The following is a 25842-nucleotide window of genomic DNA, read 5'->3' on the forward strand; positions in this document are numbered from 1 at the left end:
GATACAAGGAATCGTGTTTTTCCGATAACAGCAGCACAGTATACAGCAGTCTGCTCCGGCCAATAGACGTTCAATGTTTTTGATCTTATTGTAATTTTTTCTCTGATATATTTTCAGCCTGTCCGTTCCTCTCTTTCCTGTGATCATATATTCACTGTTCTGCTTATATCCGCTCGGTATGAATATATATAATTATAGTTACATTGACATGACATTCTTAAACATCGCTGTTGTCTTAATGCAGCAACACATGCCCTGGTTTATAATCCAGCACCATTAGGCTATGTTCACACGGGGTATTTTGCCGAGTTTTTTGACGCGGAAACCGCATCGCAAATCTCGGCAGAAACGGCCCGAGAACGCCTCCCATTGATTTCAATGGGAGGCGTCGGCGTCTTTTTCCCGCGAGTAGTAAAACTGCCTCGCGGGAAAAAGAAGCGACATGCCCTATCTTCGGGCGCTTCCGCCTCCGACCTCCCATTGACTTCAATGGGAGGCAGGAGAAAGCGTATATCTCGCTGTTTTATGCCCGCGGCGCTCAATGGCCGCGGGCGAAAAACGGCGCGATAATTGCCGCGAAAATCGGCGTGCAGGGAGAAGAATATCTGCCTCAAAGTTCCAAACGGAATTTTGAGGCAGATATTCCTCCCCCAAAATACTCCGTGTGAACATAGCCTTATACTCCACTTACCCGATACTGCGATACATGTCCTCCGGGATCTCCGGTATTACTCGAGTGCTATAGAGTTCATTTGCGTTCAGTACGTTGCTGCTGTGTTGCACTGTGTTCCACCTGTATGGACCGGATACAAACCTCGGAATGGCACTTCTCTCGTTTATGATAAGCCATGAATAAGGACACAAGCGATGACCGAAACGCGTTGGCATAATCCATTATTGCTAACCACCCTGCATTTGGAATTTTTAAGAAGTCTTGAAATAAAATTGGAACTTTGTTTCCTTTTAAATTACCTGGCGCTGGATCAGTTTCTCCTCCGTTCTTCGCTATTGCTACCGGTGCTGTCACGAGGATCCGAGCGCAGCTTGTACTGAAGACCTGCTGTTGGTGAGCTGGAGGATTTCTTCCACATTTTCTGATAGTGATCCTGTTCTACTTCTCATAGTTTGGAGTGATATAGTGACTCTCTGTTGGGTCTCAGTGACTAATATCCCTGGAGGTCTATAGTAAAGAAGGGTTAATATTAACCCCTCCACGACTGCCATACGGCTATATAAGTTCTAACTGCCAATGCCCCGTGCAGCTGCCACGTATATAAACATTGACAGCCTTGAACAGGGTGCAATGAGTGAACTACTGCACTCTCATGTCTGCCGGCCCACCCCCCCCCCCCTCAGTCTAAATAGTGCTCCACCCAAACCTCCTGTAGATTGCATAAAACTCCCTGCAGATAATAGCGCTACCCGTCCAGCTGTGTGGCCGGGGATTCCCCTCCTAGAGGGAGCCCCCGACGTCTCTCCATCCCCGCTGTAAATAGTGCCCCCTTCGTAGCCCCCTTCGTAGTTAGCAACTGTACATCGCTCTGTGCCGGGGATTCTGCATCTAGAGATTGCCCCTGACGTCTCTATCCATATATGGATAGTGACATCAGGGGCCCTCTCTAGAAGCGGAATCCCGGGCGTACACTCTGGCCGGGGATTCCGCTACTGGAGTAGCCCCTGGCGTCACTATCCATATATGGACAGTGACGTCAGAGGCTAAGCCTGGAGTGAAATCTCTGGCCACAGCATTGCCGACGTTGAGGCAGGGGATTCCGCTTTAGAGTGAGCCCCTAACGTCACTATCCATATATGGACAGACAAATTGGAAGCCCCCTCTAGAAGCGGGATCCCCGGCCAGATGGATTCCGCTCCTACAGGGAGCTACAGTGGGGCTATTTACAGGAAGGGCGTGCTGATACATACTGGGGAAGTGGCGCTATCTGCAGGGGGTGACGCTATTTGCAGCGGGTGGCACTGTCTACAGAGGGGATGTTGCCATCTACAGGGGGTTGGTGCTATCTACGGGGAGTGGCGCTATCTACAGGGGGGATGGTACAATCTCAGGGGGGTGAGCGCTATCTTGATGGGGTGCCGCTATCTTGAGGGGGATGGTGCTATCTACAGGGGGTGGCGTTATCTGCAGGGGGTAACACGATCTACAGCGGGTGTGGTGCTGTATACAGTGGGGTGCTATATACAGGGGCTTTGGCACTATTTACATGGGCACTGTGGCATTATATGGGCAATACCTGTAGGGGACACAGTGGCGCTATCTACATGGGCACTGTGTGGCACTATGTGGGCACTATCTCAGTGGGCACTGGCACAATCTACAGTGGGCAATGTGGCACTATCTACATGGGCACTATAGTGTTTTCAGGTGGCTGCGACAAAAAACCCCTGACGAATAAAATTCATCCATTTTTTGAACGACCATGAAAAACGGTCAGACGGCCGGGAATTGGATTCAAATTTTGAGACACATCGATGCAAAACAGCCATGAAAAACTGACCGCTGATCCGTAGTCTTATAGCCCTCTTATCCGCTCACAGCGATCCAGTGTGTGTGCGTGTGTGTGTGTGTGTGTGTGTGTGTGTGTGTGTGTGTTATATATATTAAAAAAATTACAAAAAAAGTGGGTTTTTTTCAAATTTTTTGTGATTTATCTGCTCATAATAAAAATTAGAAACATGGATTTAATGAAACAATCTAGAAGATGAAAGCCTCATAAGTCTTGTAAAATGCAAAGCACAAATAGTTGTGATAATCTAAGCGCTTGCAAAGAGCTTATCGGTTAATGTCGTGAAAACCGGAAATGGAAAATGTGACCTGGACACAAGGGTATAAATGACCCCCTGGTCATGAAAGGGTCAATATCATTATTATAGAAAAGTAAAAGCTTTAATTCCATCTAAATAGATCCAAAATTCTCTATAGCAGTGAGAGGCTGTTTATCTGTTACAGAGCTCCGAATCCCCTGCACTGACAAAGACAATGCATGATAAAACTCTGCTGTCTGCAGTCACCACTAGAGGGAGCTCACTATATACAGATATATACAGCTCCCATAGAGTTACATGATAATATTCTGCTGCCTGCAGCCACCACTAGGGGGAGCTCACTACATACAGATATATACAGCTCCCATAGAGTTACATGATAACATTCTGCTGCCTGCAGCCACCACTAGAGGGAGCTCACACCATACAGATATATACAGCTCCCATAGAGTTACATGATAACATTCTGCTGCCACCACTAGAGGGAGCTCACACCATACAGATATATACAGCTCCCATAGAGTTACATGATACCATTCTGCTGCCTGCAGCCAAAACCAGAGGGAGCTCACTACATACAGATATATACAGCTCCCATAGAGTTACATGAGAAGATTCTACTGCCAGCAGTCACCACTAGAGGGAGCGCACTACATACAGATATATACAGCTCCCATAGAGTTACATGGTTAGATTCTGCTTCCTGCAGCCACCACTAGAGAGATCTCACTACAAACAGATAAATACAGCTCCCATAGAGTTAAATAATTAGATTCTGCTTCCTGCAACCACCACTAGAGGTAGCACACTACATACAGATATATACAGCTCCCATAGAGTTACATTATGAACATTTTGCTGCCTGCAAATACAGCTCCCATAGTTACATGATAACATTCTGCTGCCTGCAGCCAACACTAGAGGGAGCTCACTACATACAGATATACAGCTCCCATAGAGTTACATGATAATATTCTGCTGCCCACAGTCACCACTAGTGGGAGCCCAATACATACAGATAAATACTGCTCCCATAGAGTTACATGATAACATTCTGCTGCCTGCAGCCGCCACTAGTGGGAGCTCACTGCAGACGGGTATATAGTGTATAGCTTCCATAGAACAGAATGACCCGTTTCTATTCTTTGCAGTCTGCCCTGAGTAGTGGTAGGAAGATTTTTTTTTACTAGATATTTGCACCTGAATTGCTGAGAGTTGGTCCTTTGGGTACTAGGACTCCAGTCCTCGGTGCGCCCCTGTGGGTTTTTTAATAGTAGCACAGTGACAATGGATATCGCTACAATGGCGATGTCAAAGCCCAGAAAAGATATTAATTGCATGAGAGAATTACAATTTCCTTCGTTTTCTTTTGTCACCGTTGACGTCTTCCTCGCTCTTTCTGGTCAGCAATGCATTTCATGTCGTTTCCTATAGATGGGGCTTCCACCTGTCCTTCCTGGTAATTCGACACTACATCCTGCGTATCCCACCTGTTCTGACGTGTCCCGGTCATGAGATGATCACACAGCTGCCGGTCTTGTTACAATTGTCTGAGTTCTCTCTTGTAACGAGCCCTGCAGCTGTGTGAGAATCACATGACCAGAGCTGACCCTCGGCTTCGGGACAGTTCACCTGTATTTACAGTACGTCTCCTGTCCCATCTGTAGGTGATGAGATTCCACATGAATGAAGCCCCCCTGGAGTGGTGACCCGGAGACGCCCCAGATGGTGGGGTCCCGCTGCTCTCCCCTCACTCGCCTCGTTTTCTGCGGGGGCAGTTCTATCACTCGTTATTATTCATTGCTGTATATTATGTTATTTTTATGTCACTGAGTGTTCAGTAAAGTTCCTCCCCCCTGGAACCCACAGCTTTATGGTTTGGGAAAGCCGCCTGTTTGTTGAGCCCTTGGAAATGTTTAGGGTGGCAGTCTGGACTCTGCAGCGAGGAGAGGCTGATACTGGTCCTGGACCCTTACGGGGCTTTCTGGCTCCGAGGGTTAGGGAATGTCGTCGGCGCTTTCACTTCTCAAATTTGTCTTTGGTGTTAATCACACCGGCCTGATTTGTTGGTGCCGCTCTATATATGGGAAATTAGTACTTAGGACACGGGCATGAAGGTGTTACCTGACTATAGCGGTTTAATGCACTCGCTTGTGCTGCTTTTAGTGCCATAAAGAATTCCCCCCCCCCCCCCCCCGGGTCCAAATGGAAATTCTACAAAGTCACTGATCATAGGGGTATTCTAATCGAGCAGAGCAGCAGTGTAAAGCATAAGGGCAACACATCTTTCTGTGCCACTGATAAGGCAGAATCCAATAGACGATCATCTTCGGGATCACTAAGGACCTTGTCTCATACCCCGACATCAGTGCCCGTCCGGACGTAGCTGAGCACAAACCTTCATAGTCCCGTCCTAGTGGAGTCTCCCAGAAGAGTGGAGGGTGTAACAGTCTGGACAGGAGGAGCCAACGTCCTATTAACGTGCACATACATGTAAGTGAGGGGTGGGACACCATTGTTTGTAGCCTGGAAGTTACAGAAGTTGGGGGGACCAGCATTAGTCCCGGATGATTGTGGGACAGGCACGGGTCCAGCAGGAGGACATGTTGTCGCGGTAGTCCTGGGCGTATGGTAAATGTTTTCCTCCGGTGTCACCACAGTCCCTGGTGAGTAGTGGGTTGTTTCTGGGGTCTTCCCCTTATTGATTTCTCACCTCCAGTCTAATCATTGCCGTGTTACTTGCAGGGACGATGGTAACAGGAGATGTAGAGATCTATACTGTCCTGAACCGCACCGTGTTACTCCAGGTCCCACAATGCCAAGCGTCCGACTCCGACACCGTGGAATGGGAGGAGCAGAAAGGCAAAGGTTTCATCCGGCTCGCAAAATGGACAGGAAAACCAACGTACAACGACTGCAACTGTACGCTCTACCAGAACGGGTCCCTGTCCCTCAAGGGACCAAAGAAAGAGACGTCCAAATACCAAGTGAAAATCTACGCGAGTGACGGGAAATCTAAGTGCACCAAGACAGTGACCGTGATTGTGGAGGGTACGTGATCCCGCCATTTATACATATAACATGGGCATTTCATGTGTACCCCAAAAAACTAATGGAGTGGGGTAACACTGTACAGTGGGGTGTATAATGCGGGTGAGATGGTCACTGTACAGTGGGGTGTATATGGGGCGTGGGGTCATTGTACAGTGGGGTGGTGGGGTCACTGTACAGTGGGGTGTATATGGGGTGTGGGGTCATTGTACAGTGGGGTGTATATTGGGGTGGTGGGGTCACTGTACAGTGGGGTGTATATTGTGGTGGGGGTCACTGTACAGTGGGGTGTATAATGGCTGGGGTCACTGTACAGTGGGTTGTATATTGTGGTGGGGGTCACTGTACAGTGGGGTGTATAATGTGGGTGGGGTCACTGTACGGTGGGGTGTATATTTGGTGGCTGTCACTGTACAGTGGGGTGTATATTGTGGTGGGGATCACTGTACAGTGGGGTGTATATTGGGGTGGGGGTCACTGTACAGTGGGGTGTATATTGGGATGGGGTCACTGTACAGTGGGGTGTATATTGGGATGGGGTCACTGTACAGTGGGGTGTATATTGGGTGGGAGTCACTGTACAGTGGGGTGTATATTGTGGTGGGGATCACTGTACAGTGGGGTGTATAATGTGGGGTGGGGTCACTGTACGGTGGGGTGTATATTGGGTGGCTGTCACTGTACAGTGGGGTGTATATTGGGTGGCTGTCACTGTACAGTGGGGTGTATATTGTGGTGGGGATCACTGTACAGTGGGGTGTATAATGTGGGGTGGGGTCACTGTACGGTGGGGTGTATATTGGGTGGCTGTCACTGTACAGTGGGGTGTATATTGGGTGGGGTCACTGTACAGTGGGGTGTATATTGGCTGGGGTCACTGTACAGTAGGGTGTATATTGTGGTGGGGATCACTGTACAGTGGGGTGTATATTGGGGTGGGGGTCACTGTACAGTGGGGTGTATATTGGGATGGGGTCACTGTACAGTGGGGTGTATATTGGGATGGGGTCACTGTACAGTGGGGTGTATATTGGGGTGGGGATCACTGTACAGTGGGGTGTATATTGTGGTGGGGATCACTGTACAGTGGGGTGTATATTGGGGTGGGGATCACTGTACAGTGGGGTGTATAATGTGGGGTGGGGGTCACTGTACGGTGGGGTGTATATTGGGGTGGGGTCACTGTACAGTGCGGTGTATAATGTGGGTGTTGTGGTCACTGTACAGTGGGGTGTATAATGTGGGGTGGGGTCACTGTACAGTGGGGTGTATATTGGGATGGGGTCACTGTACAGTGGGGTGTATATTGGCTGGGGTCACTGTACAGTGGGTGTATATTGGGGTGGGGTCACTGTACAGTGGGGTGTATAATGTGGGGTGGGGGTCACTGTACAGTGGGGTGTATAATGTGGGATGTTTTTCTGGGGGGCACATATTATTGGTGGCGGTATCTTTTCCCACAATGCTGCATTCTTCTGTGTTGTAGGACTGGTGGACCAGCCGGTCGTCAACTATATCTGCTCCAATAAACACGTTACCATAGGGTGCTCCACCTTGGCGAGGAACTTCTCAGATTTAACCCTGTCCTGGAGCAGCAAATCCAAAACGACACGTGAAAGATCAATAATGGAAAATATTAAAGAGCGAAAGGCTGAAGTCAGATGCGTCGCCCGGAACCGAGTCAGCCAAAGTTCCACAACCTTGGCGGTCAGTTGCGGTATGTGGCCCTCACCGCTTCATGACATGACCCGTGTGGGCATTATAGACGTGTTTTCCGGGAGGTCACGTCACACGCCAAATATGAAGTCAACTCAAGCGCTCGGTGTGAATGTGCAATAAACGATATTATTCAGAGCAGGGAAATACTTACGAGACTTGTAGCGTTTGGGCCACAAAGGGGTAACATGTACCAATGGAATGCGTTGTGTGTGCCACACGTCACCCTCTTTTTCCACAGCGCCAACGCCATGTTATCCATTGACCAGCGGCAATAGAGTTTGACAAAGGCCGAATATAGTGGCCCAAACGTTACAAGTCTCTCAAGTATTTCCCTGCTCCGAATAATATTGTTTATTGCACATTCACACCGAGCGCTTGAGTTTACTTCACAGAATTGACAGGATGGGAACCCGACCTACAGCACCCAGACTAGTCCCAGACTAGTCCCAAACAGCACCCAGACAACTTCCAGACAAGTCCCAAACAAGTCCCAAACAAGTCCCAGACAAGTCCCAGACAACGCCCAGACAAATCCCAGACGCCCAGACAACACAGAGACAGCGCCCAGACAGCGTCCAGACAGCGCCCAGACAAGTCCCAGACAACACCGAGACAGCGCCCAGACAGCGCCCAGACAAGTCCCAGACAACACCGAGACAGCGCCCAGATGGCGCCCAGACAGCGCCCAGACAAATCCCAGACGCCCAGACAACACCGAGACAGCGCCCAGACAGCGCCCAGACAGGTCCCAGACAACACCGAGACAGCGCCCAGACAGCACCCAGACAAGTCCCAGACAACGCCCAGACAACGCCCAGACAACACAGAGACAGCGCCCAGACAGCACCCAGACAACGCCCAGACAGCACCCAGACAACGCCCAGACAGCACCCAGACAGCACCCAGACAGCACCCAGACAGCACCCAGACAAGTCCCACAATACTCCAGACAACTCCCAGAATATAGAGAAAAAGAAAAGCAAAACCTGGTAAAAAGGCACTCGGCTCAGTAAAGTCACAATTCAATTATCAAAAGTTTATTAATATATATTTAAAATGATGCAATCTTGCACAAAAACCTACAAACAGACATCACAAACCCGGCCGGGTAATGAATGGCAAAGAAATCAGATTTAAGAAAAATTCTCATTTAGCATGGCTATATAACAAATAGTATCAAGTAATAAGTTACTTCAATACAGGCCACACAAGTGGATGAATCAGATACAATGTAGTGAGTGGAGGCAACGTACTAACCAAGGTAATTTACAAATGACATAACATCCATGGATATAAGCAATCCTGCTGATCAGATAGCAGTATACAGATGGGCTTATTAGCAAAGATATACATGCAATGAACCCATAGAGCACATGAATATATGCAAGAGTATATACTTACCTCCCTAACTCCCAGAATACTCCAGACAAGTCCCAGACGAGTGCCACACATATTCCCACTCCATATAATAACAAAGGCTTACAAACACTACAACTTAACGCTTATTAGCCACTCAGTTCATGAAAAAATTCTGTGGCCTACAACTTCCACTAGAGGGAGCTCACTACATACAGATATATACAGCTCCCATAGAGTTATATAATAACATTCTCCTGCCTGCAGCCACCATTAGGGGGAGCTCACCACATACAGATATATACAGCTCCTATAGAGTTACACGATAACATTCTGCTGCCTGCAGTCACCACTAGAGGGAGCTCACTACATACAGATATATACAGCTCCCATAGAGTTATATAATAACATTCTCCTGCCTGCAGCCACCATTAGGGGGAGCTCACCACATACAGATATATACAGCTCCTATAGAGTTACACGATAACATTCTGCTGCCTACAGTCACCACTAGAGGAAGCTCACTACATACAGATATATACAGCTCCCATAGAGTTATATAATAACATTCTCCTGCCTGCAGCCACCATTAGGGGGAGCTCACCACATACAGATATATACAGCTCCTATAGAGTTACACGATAACATTCTGCTGCCTGCAGTCACCACTAGAGGGAGCTCACTACATACAGATATATACAGCTCCCATAGAGTTATATAATAACATTCTCCTGCCTGCAGCCACCATTAGGGGGAGCTCACCACATACAGATATATACAGCTCCTATAGAGTTACACGATAACATTCTGCTGCCTACAGTCACCACTAGAGGAAGCTCACTACATACAGATATATACAGCTCCCATAGAGTTATATAATAACATTCTCCTGCCTGCAGCCACCATTAGGGGGAGCTCACCACATACAGATATATACAGCTCCTATAGAGTTACACGATAACATTCTGCTGCCTGCAGCCACCACTAGATGGAGCTCACTACATACAGATATATACAGCTCCCATACAGTTACATGATAAGATTCTACTGCTTGCAGTCACCACTAGAGGGAGATCACTACATACAGATATATACAGCTCCCATAGAGTTACATGGTAACATTCTGCTGCCTGCAGCCACCACTAGGAGGAGCTCACTACATACAGATATATACAGCTCCCATACAGTTACATGATAACATTCTGCTGCCTGCAGCCACCACTAGATGGAGCTCACTACATACAGATATATACAGCTCCCATAGAGTTACATGATAAGATTATACTGCCTGCAGTCACCACTAGGGGGAGCTCACTACATACAGATATATACAGCTCCCATAGAGTTACATAATAACATTCTGCTGCTTGCAGTCACCACTAGGGGGAGCTCATTACATACAGATATATACAGCTCCCATAGAGTTACATGATAACATTCTGCTGCCTGCAGCCACCACTAGGGGGAGCTCACTACATACAGATATATACAGCTCAGATAGTCATATGATAATGTTCTCCTGCCTGCAGCCACCACTAGGGGGAGCTCTCTACATACAGATATATACAGCTCCCATAGAGATACATGATAATATTCTGTTGCCTACAGCCACCACTAGGGGGAGCTCACTACATACAGATATATACAGCTCAGATAGTCATATGATAACATTCTCCTGCCTGCAGCCACCACTAGGGAGAGCTCACTACATACAAATATATACAGCTCAGATAGTTATATGATAACGTTCTCCTGCCTGCAGCCACCACTAGGGGGAGCTCACTACATACAAATATATACAGCTCCCATAGAGTTACATGATGACATTCTCCTGCCTGCAGCCACCACTAGGGGGAGCTTACTACATACAGATATATACAGCTCCCATAGAGTTACATGATAACGTTCTGCTGCCTGCAGCCACCACTAGGAGGAGCTCATTACATACAGATATATACAGCTCCCATAGAATTACATGATAACATTCTGCTGCCTGCAGCTACCACTAGGTGGAGCTCACTACATACAGATATATACAGCTCCCATAGTTACACGATAATATTCTGCTGCCTGCAGTCACCACTAGAGGGAGCTCACTACATACAGATATATACAGCTCCCATAGAGTTACATGATAACGTTCTGCTGCCTGCAGCCACCACTAGGAGGAGCTCATTACATATAGATATATACAGCTCCCATAGAATTACATGATGACATTCTGCTGCCTGCAACTACCACTAGGCGGAGCTCACTACATACAGATATATACAGCTCCCATAGAGTTACATGATAACATTCTGCTGCCTGCAGCCACCACTAGAGGAAGCTCAGTACATATAGTTGTATACAGCTCTCATAGAGATACATGATTACATTCTGCTGTCTGCAGTCACCTCTAGGGGGAGCTCACTACATACAGATATATACAGCTCCCATAGAGTTACATGATAACATTCTACTTCCTGCAGTCACCAGTAGAGGGAGCTCACTACATACAGATATATACAGCTCCCATAGAGTTATATAATAACATTCTCCTGCCTGCAGCCACCATTAGGGGGAGCTCACCACATACAGATATATACAGCTCCTATAGAGTTACACAATAACATTCTGCTGCCTGCAGTCACCACTAGAGGGAGCTCACTATATACAGATATATACAGCTCCCATAGAGTTATATAATAACATTCTCCTGCCTGCAGCCACCATTAGGGGGAGCTCACCACATACAGATATATACAGCTCCCATAGAGTTACATGGTAACATTCTGCTGCCTGCAGTCACCACTAGGGGGAGCACACTACATACAGATATATACAGCTCCCATACAGTTACATGATAACATTCTGCTGCCTGCAGCCACCACTAGATGGAGCTCACTACATACAGATATATACAGCTCACATACAGTTACATGATAAGATTCTACTGCTTGCAGTCACCACTAGAGGGAGATCACTACATACAGATATATACAGCTCCCATAGAGTTACATGGTAACATTCTGCTGCTAGCAGTCACCACTAGGGGGAGCTCATTACATACAGATATATACAGCTCCCATAGAGTTACATGATAACATTCTGCTGCCTGCAGCCACCACTAGGGGGAGCTCACTACATACAGATATATACAGCTCAGATAGTCATATGATAATGTTCTCCTGCCTGCAGCCACCACTAGGGGGAGCTCTCTACATACAGATATATACAGCTCCCATAGAGATACATGATAATATTCTGTTGCCTACAGCCACCACTAGGGGGAGCTCACTACATACAGATATATACAGCTCAGATAGTCATATGATAACGTTCTCCTGCCTGCAGCCACCACTAGGGAGAGCTCACTACATACAAATATATACAGCTCAGATAGTTATATGATAACGTTCTCCTGCCTGCAGCCACCACTAGGGGGAGCTCACTACATACAAATATATACAGCTCCCATAGAGTTACATGATGACATTCTCCTGCCTGCAGCCACCACTAGGGGGAGCTTACTACATACAGATATATACAGCTCCCATAGAGTTACATGATAACGTTCTGCTGCCTGCAGCCACCACTAGGAGGAGCTCATTACATACAGATATATACAGCTCCCATAGAATTACATGATAACATTCTGCTGTCTGCAGCTACCACTAGGTGGAGCTCACTACATACAGATATATACAGCTCCCATAGTTACACGATAATATTCTGCTGCCTGCAGTCACCACTAGAGGGAGCTCACTACATACAGATATATACAGCTCCCATAGAGTTACATGATAACGTTCTGCTGCCTGCAGCCACCACTAGGAGGAGCTCATTACATATAGATATATACAGCTCCCATAGAATTACATGATGACATTCTGCTGCCTGCAACTACCACTAGGCGGAGCTCACTACATACAGATATATACAGCTCCCATAGAGTTACATGATAACATTCTGCTGCCTGCAGCCACCACTAGAGGAAGCTCAGTACATATAGTTGTATACAGCTCTCATAGAGATACATGATTACATTCTGCTGTCTGCAGTCACCTCTAGGGGGAGCTCACTACATACAGATATATACAGCTCCCATAGAGTTACATGATAACATTCTACATCCTGCAGTCACCAGTAGAGGGAGCTCACTACATACAGATATATACAGCTCCCATAGAGTTACATGATGACATTCTGAAGCCTGCAGTCACCACTAGGGGGAGCTCACTACATACAGATATATACAGCTCCCATAGAGTTACATGATGACATTCTGAAGCCTGCAGTCACCACTAGGGGGAGCTCACTACATACAGATACATACAGCTACTATAGATTACATAATAACATTCTGAAGCCTGCATTCACCACTAGGGGAGCTCACTACATACAAATATATATCGCTATTATTGGTCTGATTTAGAGATGAATAAACCCAGATGCAGTGAGCTCCCACTAGTGGCAGCTGTGGGCAAATGCTATGACTGCAGCAGGTTAGAGTTGGACCCCGCACCACGGGCCCTATAGCAGTTGCTTGGCCTTTCTCTATGACAAGTATAGAAGTGTCATCAGCGTTCTGAGGTGGAGCTCTGCCTGGAGTAGACTATTTCGAGACTTTTTGGTGCACTTAGTTATTTGTCTTCAGCTCTTGCACATCCTTACCTAAGTTATTTTCTCTCTAGAGTGGGACATCTTTCTGATCATAAGTGTCGCAGGCGGAGCGGTCGCGTTCATCATTTTCATTGCACTGGTCTTTTACTCTGTGAAGTACAAGCCTTGGAGAAGCCACAGCAGAACTGGTAAGTGCCCCCCCACCCCACCACCCACCTAATGGCTCTGATTGTGCAAATCAATGATTTTACTGCAGTCAGAAAGTAAGGATGGTGATTTCAGCTGCTGATATTCAGATAGTGCGCCCTCTAGTGGCTACATGATTATATGTTCAGAATATAGAGGTGGATGACGGGATAATTATATGCCCTGTGATCATGTGACCGTATTTTGTATTCCGTACAGAGGAAGATGTGGAGATAAACCGACTCCAACCCAGCACACTGCAGCTCCAACTGCCAGAACCTCCGGGGCAGGCCAATACTGGTTCCCTGGTCGGCGGCTGCCAGGACGACTTCACAGAACAGAAGCCTCCGACCCCTCACATGCAGGAACCACAAGAATCATCTCCAGCGGGGAAAAAGAGGAAGAAGCCAAAGTGTCGACGGCCCCCCCCACTGGCCCCAGGAGAAACTGCTCCAATGTCTTTGTCAACAACGGCCCCTCAACAGACCAGACCCAGCTTACCCGGAAATCACCCCAGCAAACAAGCCCCGAGACCGCAACCACGTACCAAGTCCAAGCCGCCGCGACAAAACCGCAAAAGATTAAATGAACGGGTCAGTGACTGAATGAAGGGTAATTTGGTTCTGCCAGGGGGTGCACACAGGAGGGACCCCCGCTTATCCCGACCTCAGCGGAGCTGCAGTGGGCATGCAGTGTAAGGTTTGGAGAGAGAGGAGGCTGGCACTGCCCCAATGCAGGAAAGACACAGACTCCGTATGAAAGTTGTGTAGCTTAACACACGTGGAAATGCAGCGGTCAAAATGTTGCCGGCGGGGAGCTCATCGGTGGAAAACAGCACGTATGTGTAACGTGATAGAAGAAAGTAGAAATACGAGGCACTCACCGCAGTGGCAATAATAAGGTCTATTGAGGTAGATCTCGGTCTGTGATGATGTGGAGGATGCCCACGACCGTTTCACGCTACAAGCGCTTTGTCAAGGCTCGTGCGTCACTTCCTCATTGCTCCTTTTATAACCCGCTCCATAAGAGATGACATGATACATTAACAGAAAATAATGAAACAAAAAGATCCACAGAGGTAAATAGAAAGACACTAGAACATGACAATCTACAGTCAGTACAATATTTAGTCAAAAAATGGAAACCACATTCAAGTTAAAAAGGAGCGGAGATGTTGCGGTCATTCAGACTCAGCGGTCCCAGCGCCTCCGTTTTTAATATAATTTCAGCCTCCTTTCTTAGTAGGGTGCCGTGCCCGTCTCCCCCCGACGGGGCCAATTTGATTTGAGTTATTCCTGCAAAACGCAGTCCCCGGTAACTATTACCACGGCACTCGTTCATCTGCTGCATAAATCTCGGGCAGCCCTTCCCTGTGTCTGGAGATCGGACATGTTCGCCGAAGCGCTTTTGCATCTGGCGAATTGTTTTGCCTCTGTAGAACCTCTGACAAGGGCAGAAGATCACATAGAGCACAAACTGCGATTTACAAGTGATCATCTCATCCACATAGAACGTGCAGCCCCCTAGTTTAACCCCTTAAAGACGCAGCCTAGTTTGGGCCTTAAGGCTCAGAGCCCATTTTTCAAATCTGACATATTTCACTTTATGTGGTAATAACGTCGGAATGCTTAAACCTATCCAAGCGATTCTGAGATAGTTGTCTCGTGACACATTGGGCTTTATGTTAGTGGTAAAATTTGGACTATATATTCAGTGTTTATTGGTGAAAATGTGCAAAATTTAGGGAAAATTTATAAAAAATAGAATTTTTCAGAATTTAAATGCATCTGCTTGTAAAACAGACGGTTATACCACCCACAATAGTTACTAGTTCACATTTCCCATATGTCTACTTTTGATTGGCATCGTTTTTTGAACATTATTTTATTTTTCTTGGACGTTACAAGGCTTAGAACATAAACAGCAATTTCTCATATTTTTAAGAAAATTTCAAAAGCCTTTTTTTTAAGGTACCTCTTGAGTTCTGAAGTGGCTTTGAGGGGCCTATGTATTAGAAACCCCCATAAAACACCCCATTTTATAAACTAGACCCCTCAAAGTATTCAAAACAGCAGTTATAACGTTTTTTAACCCTTCAGGCATTTCACAGGAATTAAAGCAATGTGGAGGTGAAATTTGCAAATTTCATTTTTCTTGCTGAATTTCAATTTTATTCAATTTTTTTTTCTGTAACACAGAAGGTTTTATCAGAGAAATACTACTAAATATGTATTGTCCAGATTCTGCAGTTTTTAGAAATGTCCCACATGTGGCCCTACTGCGCTCGTGGACTAAAACACAAGCCCTAGAAGCAAAGAAGCACCTAGTGCATTTTGAGTCCTCTTTTTTATTAGAATATATTTTAGGCAGCATGCCAGGTTTGCAGAGCCCCAGAGGTATCAAAACAATGGAAACCCACCAGAAGTGACCCCATTTTGGAAACTACTCCCCTCAAGGAATTCATTTATGTTTTTTGTTAGCATTTTGACCGCACAGTTTTTTCACAGCACCTATTTTAATTGGGCTGTGACATTAAAAAAATGACATTTTTTCCAATAAGATGTAATTTATGATCAAAATTTCCTATTTTCACAGGGAACAAAATACCCCATTTTGTTGCCCAATTTGTCCTGAGTGCGGCAATGCCCCATTTGTGGCGATAAACTGCCGTTTGGGCCCATGGGAGGCCTCAGAAGGAAAGGAGCGCTGTGTGTTTGTTGGAGTACAGATTTTGCTGGATTGGTTTTCGGGTGCCATGTCACATTTGCAGAGTCCCAGAGGTATCAAAGCAATGGAAACCCACCAGAAGTGACCCCATTTTGGAAACTACACCCTTCAAACAATTCATTTATGGGTAATGTGACTATTTAGACCCCACAGTTTCTTCACAGAACTTATTTGAATTGGGCTGGGAATTTAAAAAAAAATAATTTTTTCCAATAATATGTAGTTTTAGCTCAAAATTTGTTATTTTTACAAGAAATAAAATACTCCATTTTGTTGCCCAATTTGTCCTGAGTGCGGCAAAACCCCATTTGTGGCAATAAACTGCCGTTTGGGCCCATGGGAGGGCTCAGAAGGAAAGGAGCGCTATTTGTTCTTTGGAGTCCAGATTTTGCTGGATTGGTTTTCGGGTGCCATGTCGCATTTGCAGAGCCCCAGAGGTATGAAAGCAATGGAAACCCACCAGAAGTGACCCCATTTTGGAAACTACACCCCTCAAGGAATTCATTTATTGGGGTTGTGACCATTTTGACCCCACAGTTTTTTCACAGAACTTATTTGAATTGGGCTGGGAATTAAAACAAAATTATTTTTTCCAATAATATGTCGTTTTGGCTGAAAATTTCTTATTTTCACAAGGAATAAAATACCCCATTCTGTTGCACAATTTGTCCTGAGTGCCGCAATACCCCATTTGTGGTGATAAACTGACGTTTGGGCCCATGGGAGGGCTCAGAAGGAAAGGACCACCATTTGGCCTACTGGGGATTTTCTGGTGCTAAGTCATGTGTGCAGAAGCCCCAGTACAGTTGAAACCCGCAAGAAGTGACCCCGTTTTAAACACTACACCCTTAAGGCATTCATCTAGAGGTGTAGTGAGCATTTTGACCGGAGACATACACCCCATAAACTGTAATGTGGGTTCTCTCGGGTACGGCAATACCCTACATGTGGCTGTTATCAGCTGCCTGGACACACAGCAGGGCTCAGAGGGGAAAGACGAGGGGAGATAAGCTGTGTGGAGGGCATCAGGGTAAGTAAAACTCGGGTATATTAAAAATCATGGGATGTCTGATACATTTTGAAGCTCTCTTTCATACAGAGCCTTAGTTTTTCGGGACACGCGTCACATTGATATATTGTGTCCTTCCTTATACCCCTCTTTTAGCAGACTTTGCACCTCTTTTGACTTTTTCCCTTCTTGCCAGTTTGGGGAACTTCTCCTGGAAAGTGTTGCCGCCCTGGTACGATGCGTGTGGGCTCGCTTCCAGAAGTACTGGGTGCCCCCCCTTCTTGGTCCCTAAATATTAGGTTCTTGATAATCACCTCTTGAAATTCCAGGAAAGTTCCCGTCTGGCCTGCACATCGATCTAGCACGTACGCATTGTACAATGCCATCTGTATGATGTGCCCGGCCAGCTTCTTATACCACACCGCATGGCGCTGCAGGACTTCAGGGCTTGATCTGACACGTCCATCCCTCCCATGTACCTATTGTAGTCCAGGATGCAGTCTGGTTTGGGGGTCTCTGTACTGGTACCTCGTACAGGTACATGGGTACTGGTGTGGCATCTCCCTGGTCTTGTACGTGACACACAATATGTTGCTGCTGGATTGTGCCCTGCTCTCACCCCTTCTGAGTGTTTGCCCTGCAGTGTCTTAGGGATGCCTCTCAGGTTTCTTCTAGCAGTGCCGCATGCCGCAGGACTTCTGGCAGCGAGGCAGTTGAAGAGTGGGACGCTGGTATAAAAATTATCCAGGTAGAGGTGGTGACCCTGGTCCAGCAGTGGCTGCACCAAATCCCACACAATTTTTGCATTAACTCCCAGTAAGGGGGGGCATTCTGGGGGCTGAGCACTGGTGTCCTTCCCTTCATATATCCTAAACCTGTAGGTATACCCTGATGCCCTCTCGCAGCTTATACATCTTCACGCCATACCTTGCCCTCTTACCCGGCAGGTACTCGCGGAATTGAAGCCTCCCTTTAAAATGTACCAGGGACTCCTCAATAGAAATACACTTCTCGGGGGTGAATGCTGGGAAAACCGGGCACTGGAACGGTCTAATAGGGGTCTCCGTTTATACAAACGGTCAAAACTGGGGTCATCTCGGGGTGGGCACGGCTCATTATCAGTATAATGTAAGAAGCGAAGTATTGCCTCATTTATTTATTTTTTTAGGTTCCAGTTCAGTTCTGAAGTTGCTTTGAGGGGCCCATATATTAGACACCCCCATCAAACACCCCATTTTAGAAACTAGACCCCTCAAAGTATTCACAACAGCATTTAGAAAGTTTATGAACCCTTTAGGTGTTTCACAGAAATTTAGAGCAAAGTAGAGGTGAAATTGACATATTTCTTTTTTTTTGTCAGAAAATCCTTTTTATTCCATTTTTTTTATAACAGAAAAGGATTTATCAGAGAAACGCAACTTAATACTTATTGTCCAGATTCTGCAGTTTTAGTAAATATCCCACATGTGGCCCTCGGGCGGTAATGACTGAAGCGCCGGCCTCCGAAGCAAAGGAGCACCCAGTGGATTTTGAGGCCTCTTTATTATCAGGCACCATGTCCGGTTTGAAGAGGTCTTGTGGTGCCAAAACATTGGGAACCCCCCAAAATGGAAACTAGACCCCTTGAGGAATCCATTGTAGTTTTCTTGGGGTGCACGCGGCTTTTTGATCAGTTTTTATTCTATTTTTAGGTGGCGTGGCGACTAATAAACAACAATTCTACTATTGGTTTTTTATTCTTTTTTTTACAGCGTTCACCGTGCGCTATAAATGACTTATTCGCTTTAATCTGCGGGGCGATACGATTACGGCGATACCAGATGTTTATAGTTATTACAGCGTCACCGTGCGCTATAAATGACTTATTCACTTTATTCTGCGCGGCGATACGATTACGGCGATACCAGATGTTTATAGTTATTACAGGTCACCGTGCGCTATAAATGACTTATTCACTTTATTCTGCGCGGCGATACGATTATGGCGATACCAGATGTTTATAGTTATTACAGGTCACCGTGCGCTATAAATGACACATTCACTTTATTCTGCGCGGCGATACGATTACGGCGATATCAGATGTTTATAGTTATTACAGGTCACCGTGCGCTATAAATGACACATTCACGTTATTCTGCGCGGCGATACGATTACGGCGATATCAGATGTTTATAGTTATTACAGGTCTCCGTGCGCTATAAATGACACATTCACGTTATTCTGCGCGGCGATACGATTACGGCGATACCAGATGTTTATAGTTATTACAGGTCACCGTGCGCTATAAATGACATATTCTCTTTATTCTGCGGCGATACGATTACGGTGATACCAGATGTTTATAGTTATTACAGGTCACCGTGCGCTATAAATGACATATTCACGTTATTCTGCGGGGCGATACGATCACGGCGATACCAGATGTTTATAGTTATTACAGGTCACCGTGCGCTATAAATGACATATTCACGTTATTCCGCGGGGTGATACGATTACGGTGATACCAGATGTTTATAGTTATTACAGGTCACCGTGCGCTATAAATGACATATTCACGTTATTCCGCGGGGCGATACGATTACGGTGATACCAGATGTTTATAGTTATTACAGCGTCTCCGTGCGCTATAAATGACACATTCACGTTATTCTGCGGGGCGATACGATTATGGCGATACCAGATGTTTATAGTTATTACAGGTCACCGTGCGCTATAAATGACACATTCACGTTATTCTGCGGGGCGATACGATTACGGCGATACCAGATGTTTATAGTTATTACAGGTCACCGTGCGCTATAAATGTCATATTCACGTTATTCTGCGGGGCGATACGATTACGGCGATACCAGATGTTTATAGTTATTACAGGTCACCGTGCGCTATAAATGTCATATTCACGTTATTCTGCGGGGCGATACGATTACGGCGATACCAGATGTTTATAGTTATTACAGGTCACCGTGCGCTATAAATGACACATTCACGTTATTCTGCGGGGCGATACGATTACGGCGATACCAGATGTTTATAGTTTCTGCAGCGTTCACCGTGCGCTATAAATGACACATTCACTTTATTCTGCGGGGCGATACGATTACGGCGATACCAGATGTTTATAGTTTTTTTTATGTCTTATGGCGTTTGCACAATAAAATACGTTTTGTAAACAATCATTCACTTTTTGTGTTGCCTTATTCTAAGAGCCAGAACGGTTTTATTTTTCAATCAATAAAGCCGTGCGAGGACTTATTTTTTGCGTAACGAACTGTAGTTTCCATCAGGACCATTTTTAGGGACATGCGACTTTTTGATCTCTTTTTATTCCATTTTTTGGGAGGTGAAGTGACCAAACAATTGTGATTGTGGTACGGTTTATTACTATTTTCCTTTACGGCGTTCACCGTGCGGGATAAATAATGAAATAATTTTGTAGTTCAGGCCGTTACGGACGCGGCGATACCAATTATGTATAGTTTATGTGTTTGTTTATATATTTTTATTAATAATAAAGGACTGATAAGGGAAAAAAAAGTGGGACTTTTACTTTTAAATCTTTTATTTTCTTATTTTTACACAACTTTTTTTAACTTTTTTTTACTTTAGTACTTTGTCCCACTAGGGGACATGAGGGCAGGAGGCCCTGATCGCTATTCTAATACACTGCACTACATGCGTAGTGCAGTGTATTAGAACTGTCAGCTACTCACTGACAGCAAGCATAGTGGGTCCTGACGTTGTCAGGACCCACTAGGCTTCCGTCTATGGCATAGCCGGACGCCATTGTTTGGTGTCCGGTTGCCATAGTCACCATCGCCGGCCACTATCGTGTAGCAGGCCGGCGATGGCAGCTTAACCCCAAAAAGCCGTGATCACTATTGAACACGGCTTTTCAGGGGTTAATCAGCGGGGACACAGGCTCCTGTACGAGACAGCCGCTGTCACAGCTCCTGTATGTGTCGGGAGGACGGACGAAACGGCCGTTACTCCCGTGACGTACTATTCCGTCATGGAGCGCGAACAGGGCGGCTTTCCATGACGTAATAGTACGTCACTGAGCGTTAAGGGGTTAAGGTGCCTCGTGCGTAGAAGAAGATACAAAACCTACATTGACCGCATCTATAGTTGCCCTTAGGTAGAGAAGCCGTCAACCAATCCCCTGTCTCAGCACAGGAAGAGAATCTCCCTCTACAAGGACATCCCCCAAATTCTGACATCAACGAAAAGAAATAATTGGGCGTCTGGTTGAGACATCTGTAATCAGAGGATCATTCCCGACCAGATGCCAATTATTGGAAATGGTAGAACGTATTGGATCGCTCGTCCGGCTGAAAGCAAAAGACGACACGATTCGTTTGTTGTCCTTATCGGAGATATTATTCTTACATTTGGACTTCAATAACGATGGTCCCCATTTTTCTGAATATATTTGTGAGGCGCTTCAGTTTGTTCTTAATCAGAACTCTTTCCAGTTTGATGGACACGGCACCGTGAGATCGCCGGCACGGCTATGGGGGCCCCCGGGGGCTCCTACCTTTGTGAATCTTTTTCTGGCTGAATTGGAACGGGCATTCATTTACAATATATCGAACCCCTTTGTACTTACAAATCTTTTTGCGCAATATCGATGACACTTATCGTCTGGCCGGGGACACAGAATGCATTCTTACAGTTCACTGAATATCTTAATAAAAACACCATGAATATGAATTTCACTTATACATTTGGAGATCAGGTGATAGAATTCTTGGACGTACATGTGAGTGTGAATGAGGGTCAATTACGAACAAAGGGATATAGAAAACCCACTGCCACAAATTCAATGTTACGGTTTGATGGCGACCACCCTGGTCACATGATGCGTTCCCTCCCGTAGGCACAAGTTTTGAGATTGAGGAGAATAAACAATCAGGAACTTAGTCAGAGATTAGTCAGACGGGGAAGTCCTTCAAATTTCATTGCAAAATCATTTGCTCGCGCTAAAGGCCAAACTCAACGATCGCTATTGAAGTCCAAATGTAAGAGTAATATCTCTGATAACGACAGCAAACGATTCGTGTCGTCTTTTGCTTTCAGCCGGACGAGCGATCCAATACGTTCTACTATTTCCAATAATTGGCATCTGGTCGGGAATGATCCTCTGATTACAGATGTCTCAACCAGACGCCCAATTATTTCTTTTCGTTGATGTCAGAATTTGGGGGATGTCCTTGTAGAGGGAGATTCTCTTCCTGTGCTGAGACAGGGGATTGGTTGACGGCATCTCTACCTAAGGGCAACTATAGATGCGGTCAATGTAGAATTTGTATCTTCTACGCACAAGGCACCTTAAACTAGGGGGCTGCACGTTCTATGTGGATGAGATGATCACTTGTAAATCGCAGTTTGTGCTCTATGTGATCTTCTGCCCTTGTCAGAGGTTCTACAGAGGCAAAACAATTCGCCAGATGCAAAAGCGCTTCGGCGAACATGTCCGATCTCCAGACACAGGGAAGGGCTGCCCGAGATTTATGCAGCAGATGAGCGAGTGCCGTGGTAATAGTTACCGGGGACTGTGTTTTGCAGGAATAACTCAAATCAAATTGGCCCCGTCGGGGGGAGACGGGCACGGCACCCTACTAAGAAAGGAGGCTGAAATGATATTAAAAACGGAGGTGCTGGGACCGCTGAGTCTGAATGACCGCAACATCTCCGCTCCTTTTTAACTTGAATGTGGTTTCCATTTTTTGACTAAATATTGTACTGACTGTAGATTGTCATGTTCTAGTGTCTTTCTATTTACCTCTGTGGCTCTTTTTGTTTCATTATTTTCTGTTAATGTATCATGTCATCTCTTATGGAGCGGGTTATAAAAGGAGCAATGAGGAAGTGACGCACGAGCCTTGACAAAGCGCTTGTAGCATGAAACGGTCGTGGGCATCCTCCACATCATCACTGACCGAGATCTACCTCAATCTCTACTGCGGTGAGTCCCTCGTATTTCCGATGTCTTCTATCAGTGGGCGTGCAGTGCTGCCCCATCCCCCTAAAATCAAAAACTTCCCGTAGTTAGACAAGGGATTCTATCCGTCTGGGTCGTACTTGTATTTATTTGTAGGAAAGATGGGTAACATCTAATACTGCCGCCATTACCGCTCCCACAGGGGTTCTCACCCAGCTTTCCCAGACTCCTGAATGTCAGACATGACTGGGACTTGTTCTGGTCCCGGTGACAGAGTAATGGCGGCCGTTAGTGGTTGTCACTCTGTCCCCGTGTAGCTGAACGTTATCCGTTATCCGGACTGAGATCTGCAGGATTTGGTCTGGGGGAAGGTTCCCCAATACTTGTTCTCATTGTATCTCCTTGTCTTGCAGGACATCTAGTGGTCACCTGGGGAACTACATCTCTGATCCGAACAGCTGTGCTTCGTGCAGGTGCTGCGCCCATGGTCTGCGTGTAACGATGAATATAGGGGATCTGTATATACCTGCTGTGTATTATAATGAGGTTATTAAAGCGCTCCGCTATTATTTATCCCAGGTTCTGTGTCTCTCACTCGTCTCAGCTGTGCTATAGAGTTCACCGAGGGGCCGGAGGGGCCCCTCTACCACTTAAGAGGCCAGCAGTGCAAATGGAGGGGAGAACATGAAGCTCCCGGGCCCCAGTGCAAACTCTGTGCCAGCCCCTCCCCCATCATGTGCCATTTATAATACTGGTGTCTTCTTATGTAGCAGAGGGGCCCCTCAGGCAGCAAGGCCCGGGTGTTACTGCTACCTCTCCACCCCCCCCCCCCATGGCTACACCCCTGTGTGCGGGGCTGAGGACAGAGCAGGGCACTATTATAACCCCCTCATAGAACGCCTATCGTTCCCCGGAATCCTCAGGGGAGGGGCTACTGCCGATTTTGTATTGGGCCCCCAGGGGCTTTAAGCTCCGCCTCTTAATCTTATGAACTGGGGGTTCACTTGGAGCTGCTTAGCAGAAATCTCCCTGGGGCGGGCGACCGTTCCTCCGCTGTTTCACTTAAAGGGCCGGTGTCCCGTCTTCTGTAAATAACGTGTCATCTTCGAGTAATGAAAAGTTCTGTAACTTTCTAATAGACTTTGTCTTTTAATTCTACACCATTTTCAAAATCTCTGCTTGCTGTGAGTGGGAAGATTCCTGTTAATATCTAGAGGCTGAAGTGCCATTGTGACCTAATTCTGCGCACAGCTGAAGGTTTGCTACAATGCAATCCTTTGTCAGAAAAATACGTCCCTCTGATGTGTCACTTGTTACAATGTATCAGTGCAGGTGAAATGTATCAGTCTGGAGTGCAGGCTGTAAATATCACAAAGGATTGTCTAGACTGGATACAACTGTAACAAACCCTCAGCTGTTTGAAGTAATTGGTCACAACGCAATTTTCCAGCTTCTGTTCGTAAATATTAATGTTCCCATTCACTGACAGAAAGCAGAGATCTTGAAAATGATGAGGGATTGAATCACAAGGGAAAGTTGCAGAAGCGTTCCATATTCTGTGATTGACTTCCCGGAGAGCGGTTCTGGTTCTGTGGTTCGGCTCCAGCCGGTGAGATCCTCACGCCTTATATTCGCAGTTGTGGATGGCGTCGGCGCCAGACAGTAACACGTCCGCCTTTACATCTGCGCCATTTTCCTGCATCACGTGGCGGAGGTTTTGTTACTGCTGTGTCTTAGTATGTGATTCTTCTGAGGGTATTGGCTCCGATAAATCCCAGGGCCCGGCCGTCCCCTGAGGCGTTTATGGCGCTGTTGTCCTCTTATGCCCCTCCCCCTATAATTACATCACCGGCTGCGCCATTTATAGCAACATTATCAGTCATTCATGTGGAGAAAATGGGAAGATCCTGCGATGTTCACAATACAAGCTGCAAATGATTCACCCCAAGTACTTCTCTAGACCCCACCTATGCTGCAGCGAATCCCACATCAGGCCACAGCTTACGTTACATCTGTTCCTGGGAAAGCTGGGTGACCATCAGTGTTCAGTCTTCATCAGGGGTGGTCACTCAGCTCTCCCTAGTCCTGAGTGGCGGCTCTGCGGAGTTCTGATATGAGAGCGGGAGAAGACTGTGGATCACACGCAGGAGGACGAGGGGCAGAAAAACATTTTGTAATTTATATAAATAAAGTTGAGGATATGAAATGAGATCATCACCTGCCCCCCCGTACCCATATCATGCCCCCCGTGCCCATCAACTGCCCCCCCGTACCCATAACGTTCCCCCCTGTGCCCATCACCTGCCCCCCGTACCCATAACCTTCCCCCCTGTGCCCATCACCTCCCCGTTGTCCATCATCTGCCCCCCCCCCGTGCCCATAACCTCCCCCCTTGTCCATCAACTCCCCCCGTGACCATCACCTGCCCCCTGTGCCCATCACATCCCCCCCTTGTCCATCACCTCCC

General features: G+C 46.4%; 1 protein-coding gene across 1 annotated transcript; it reads left to right on the top strand.

The window, feature by feature from the left end:
* Positions 1 to 5531: 5531 nt before the first annotated feature.
* On the top strand, positions 5532 to 23926 carry LOC142716137 (T-cell surface antigen CD2-like). Its single transcript, XM_075848690.1, has 5 exons — positions 5532 to 5832; positions 7319 to 7549; positions 13584 to 13700; positions 13918 to 14291; positions 23789 to 23926. The coding sequence occupies exons 1-5, from the start codon at positions 5532 to 5534 to the stop codon at positions 23795 to 23797; spliced, it is 1032 nt and encodes a 343-aa protein (XP_075704805.1). The 3' UTR covers positions 23798 to 23926.
* The last annotated feature ends 1916 nt before the right edge of the window (positions 23927 to 25842 follow it).

The sequence above is a fragment of the Rhinoderma darwinii genome, unplaced genomic scaffold (genome assembly GCF_050947455.1).
Source record: "Rhinoderma darwinii isolate aRhiDar2 unplaced genomic scaffold, aRhiDar2.hap1 Scaffold_4474, whole genome shotgun sequence".
Lineage (NCBI taxonomy): Eukaryota > Metazoa > Chordata > Amphibia > Anura > Rhinodermatidae > Rhinoderma > Rhinoderma darwinii.

Bases quoted from the DNA above. Each gene is read 5' to 3' on its own strand.
- LOC142716137 (XM_075848690.1), top strand. From the start codon at position 5,532: ATGGTAACAGGAGATGTAGAGATCTATACTGTCCTGAACCGCACCGTG. The intron at 5,833-7,318 runs GTACGTGATCCC...TCTGTGTTGTAG, and splicing joins AGTGACCGTGATTGTGGAGG to GACTGGTGGACCAGCCGGTC. The intron at 7,550-13,583 runs GTATGTGGCCCT...TTTTCTCTCTAG, and splicing joins AACCTTGGCGGTCAGTTGCG to AGTGGGACATCTTTCTGATC.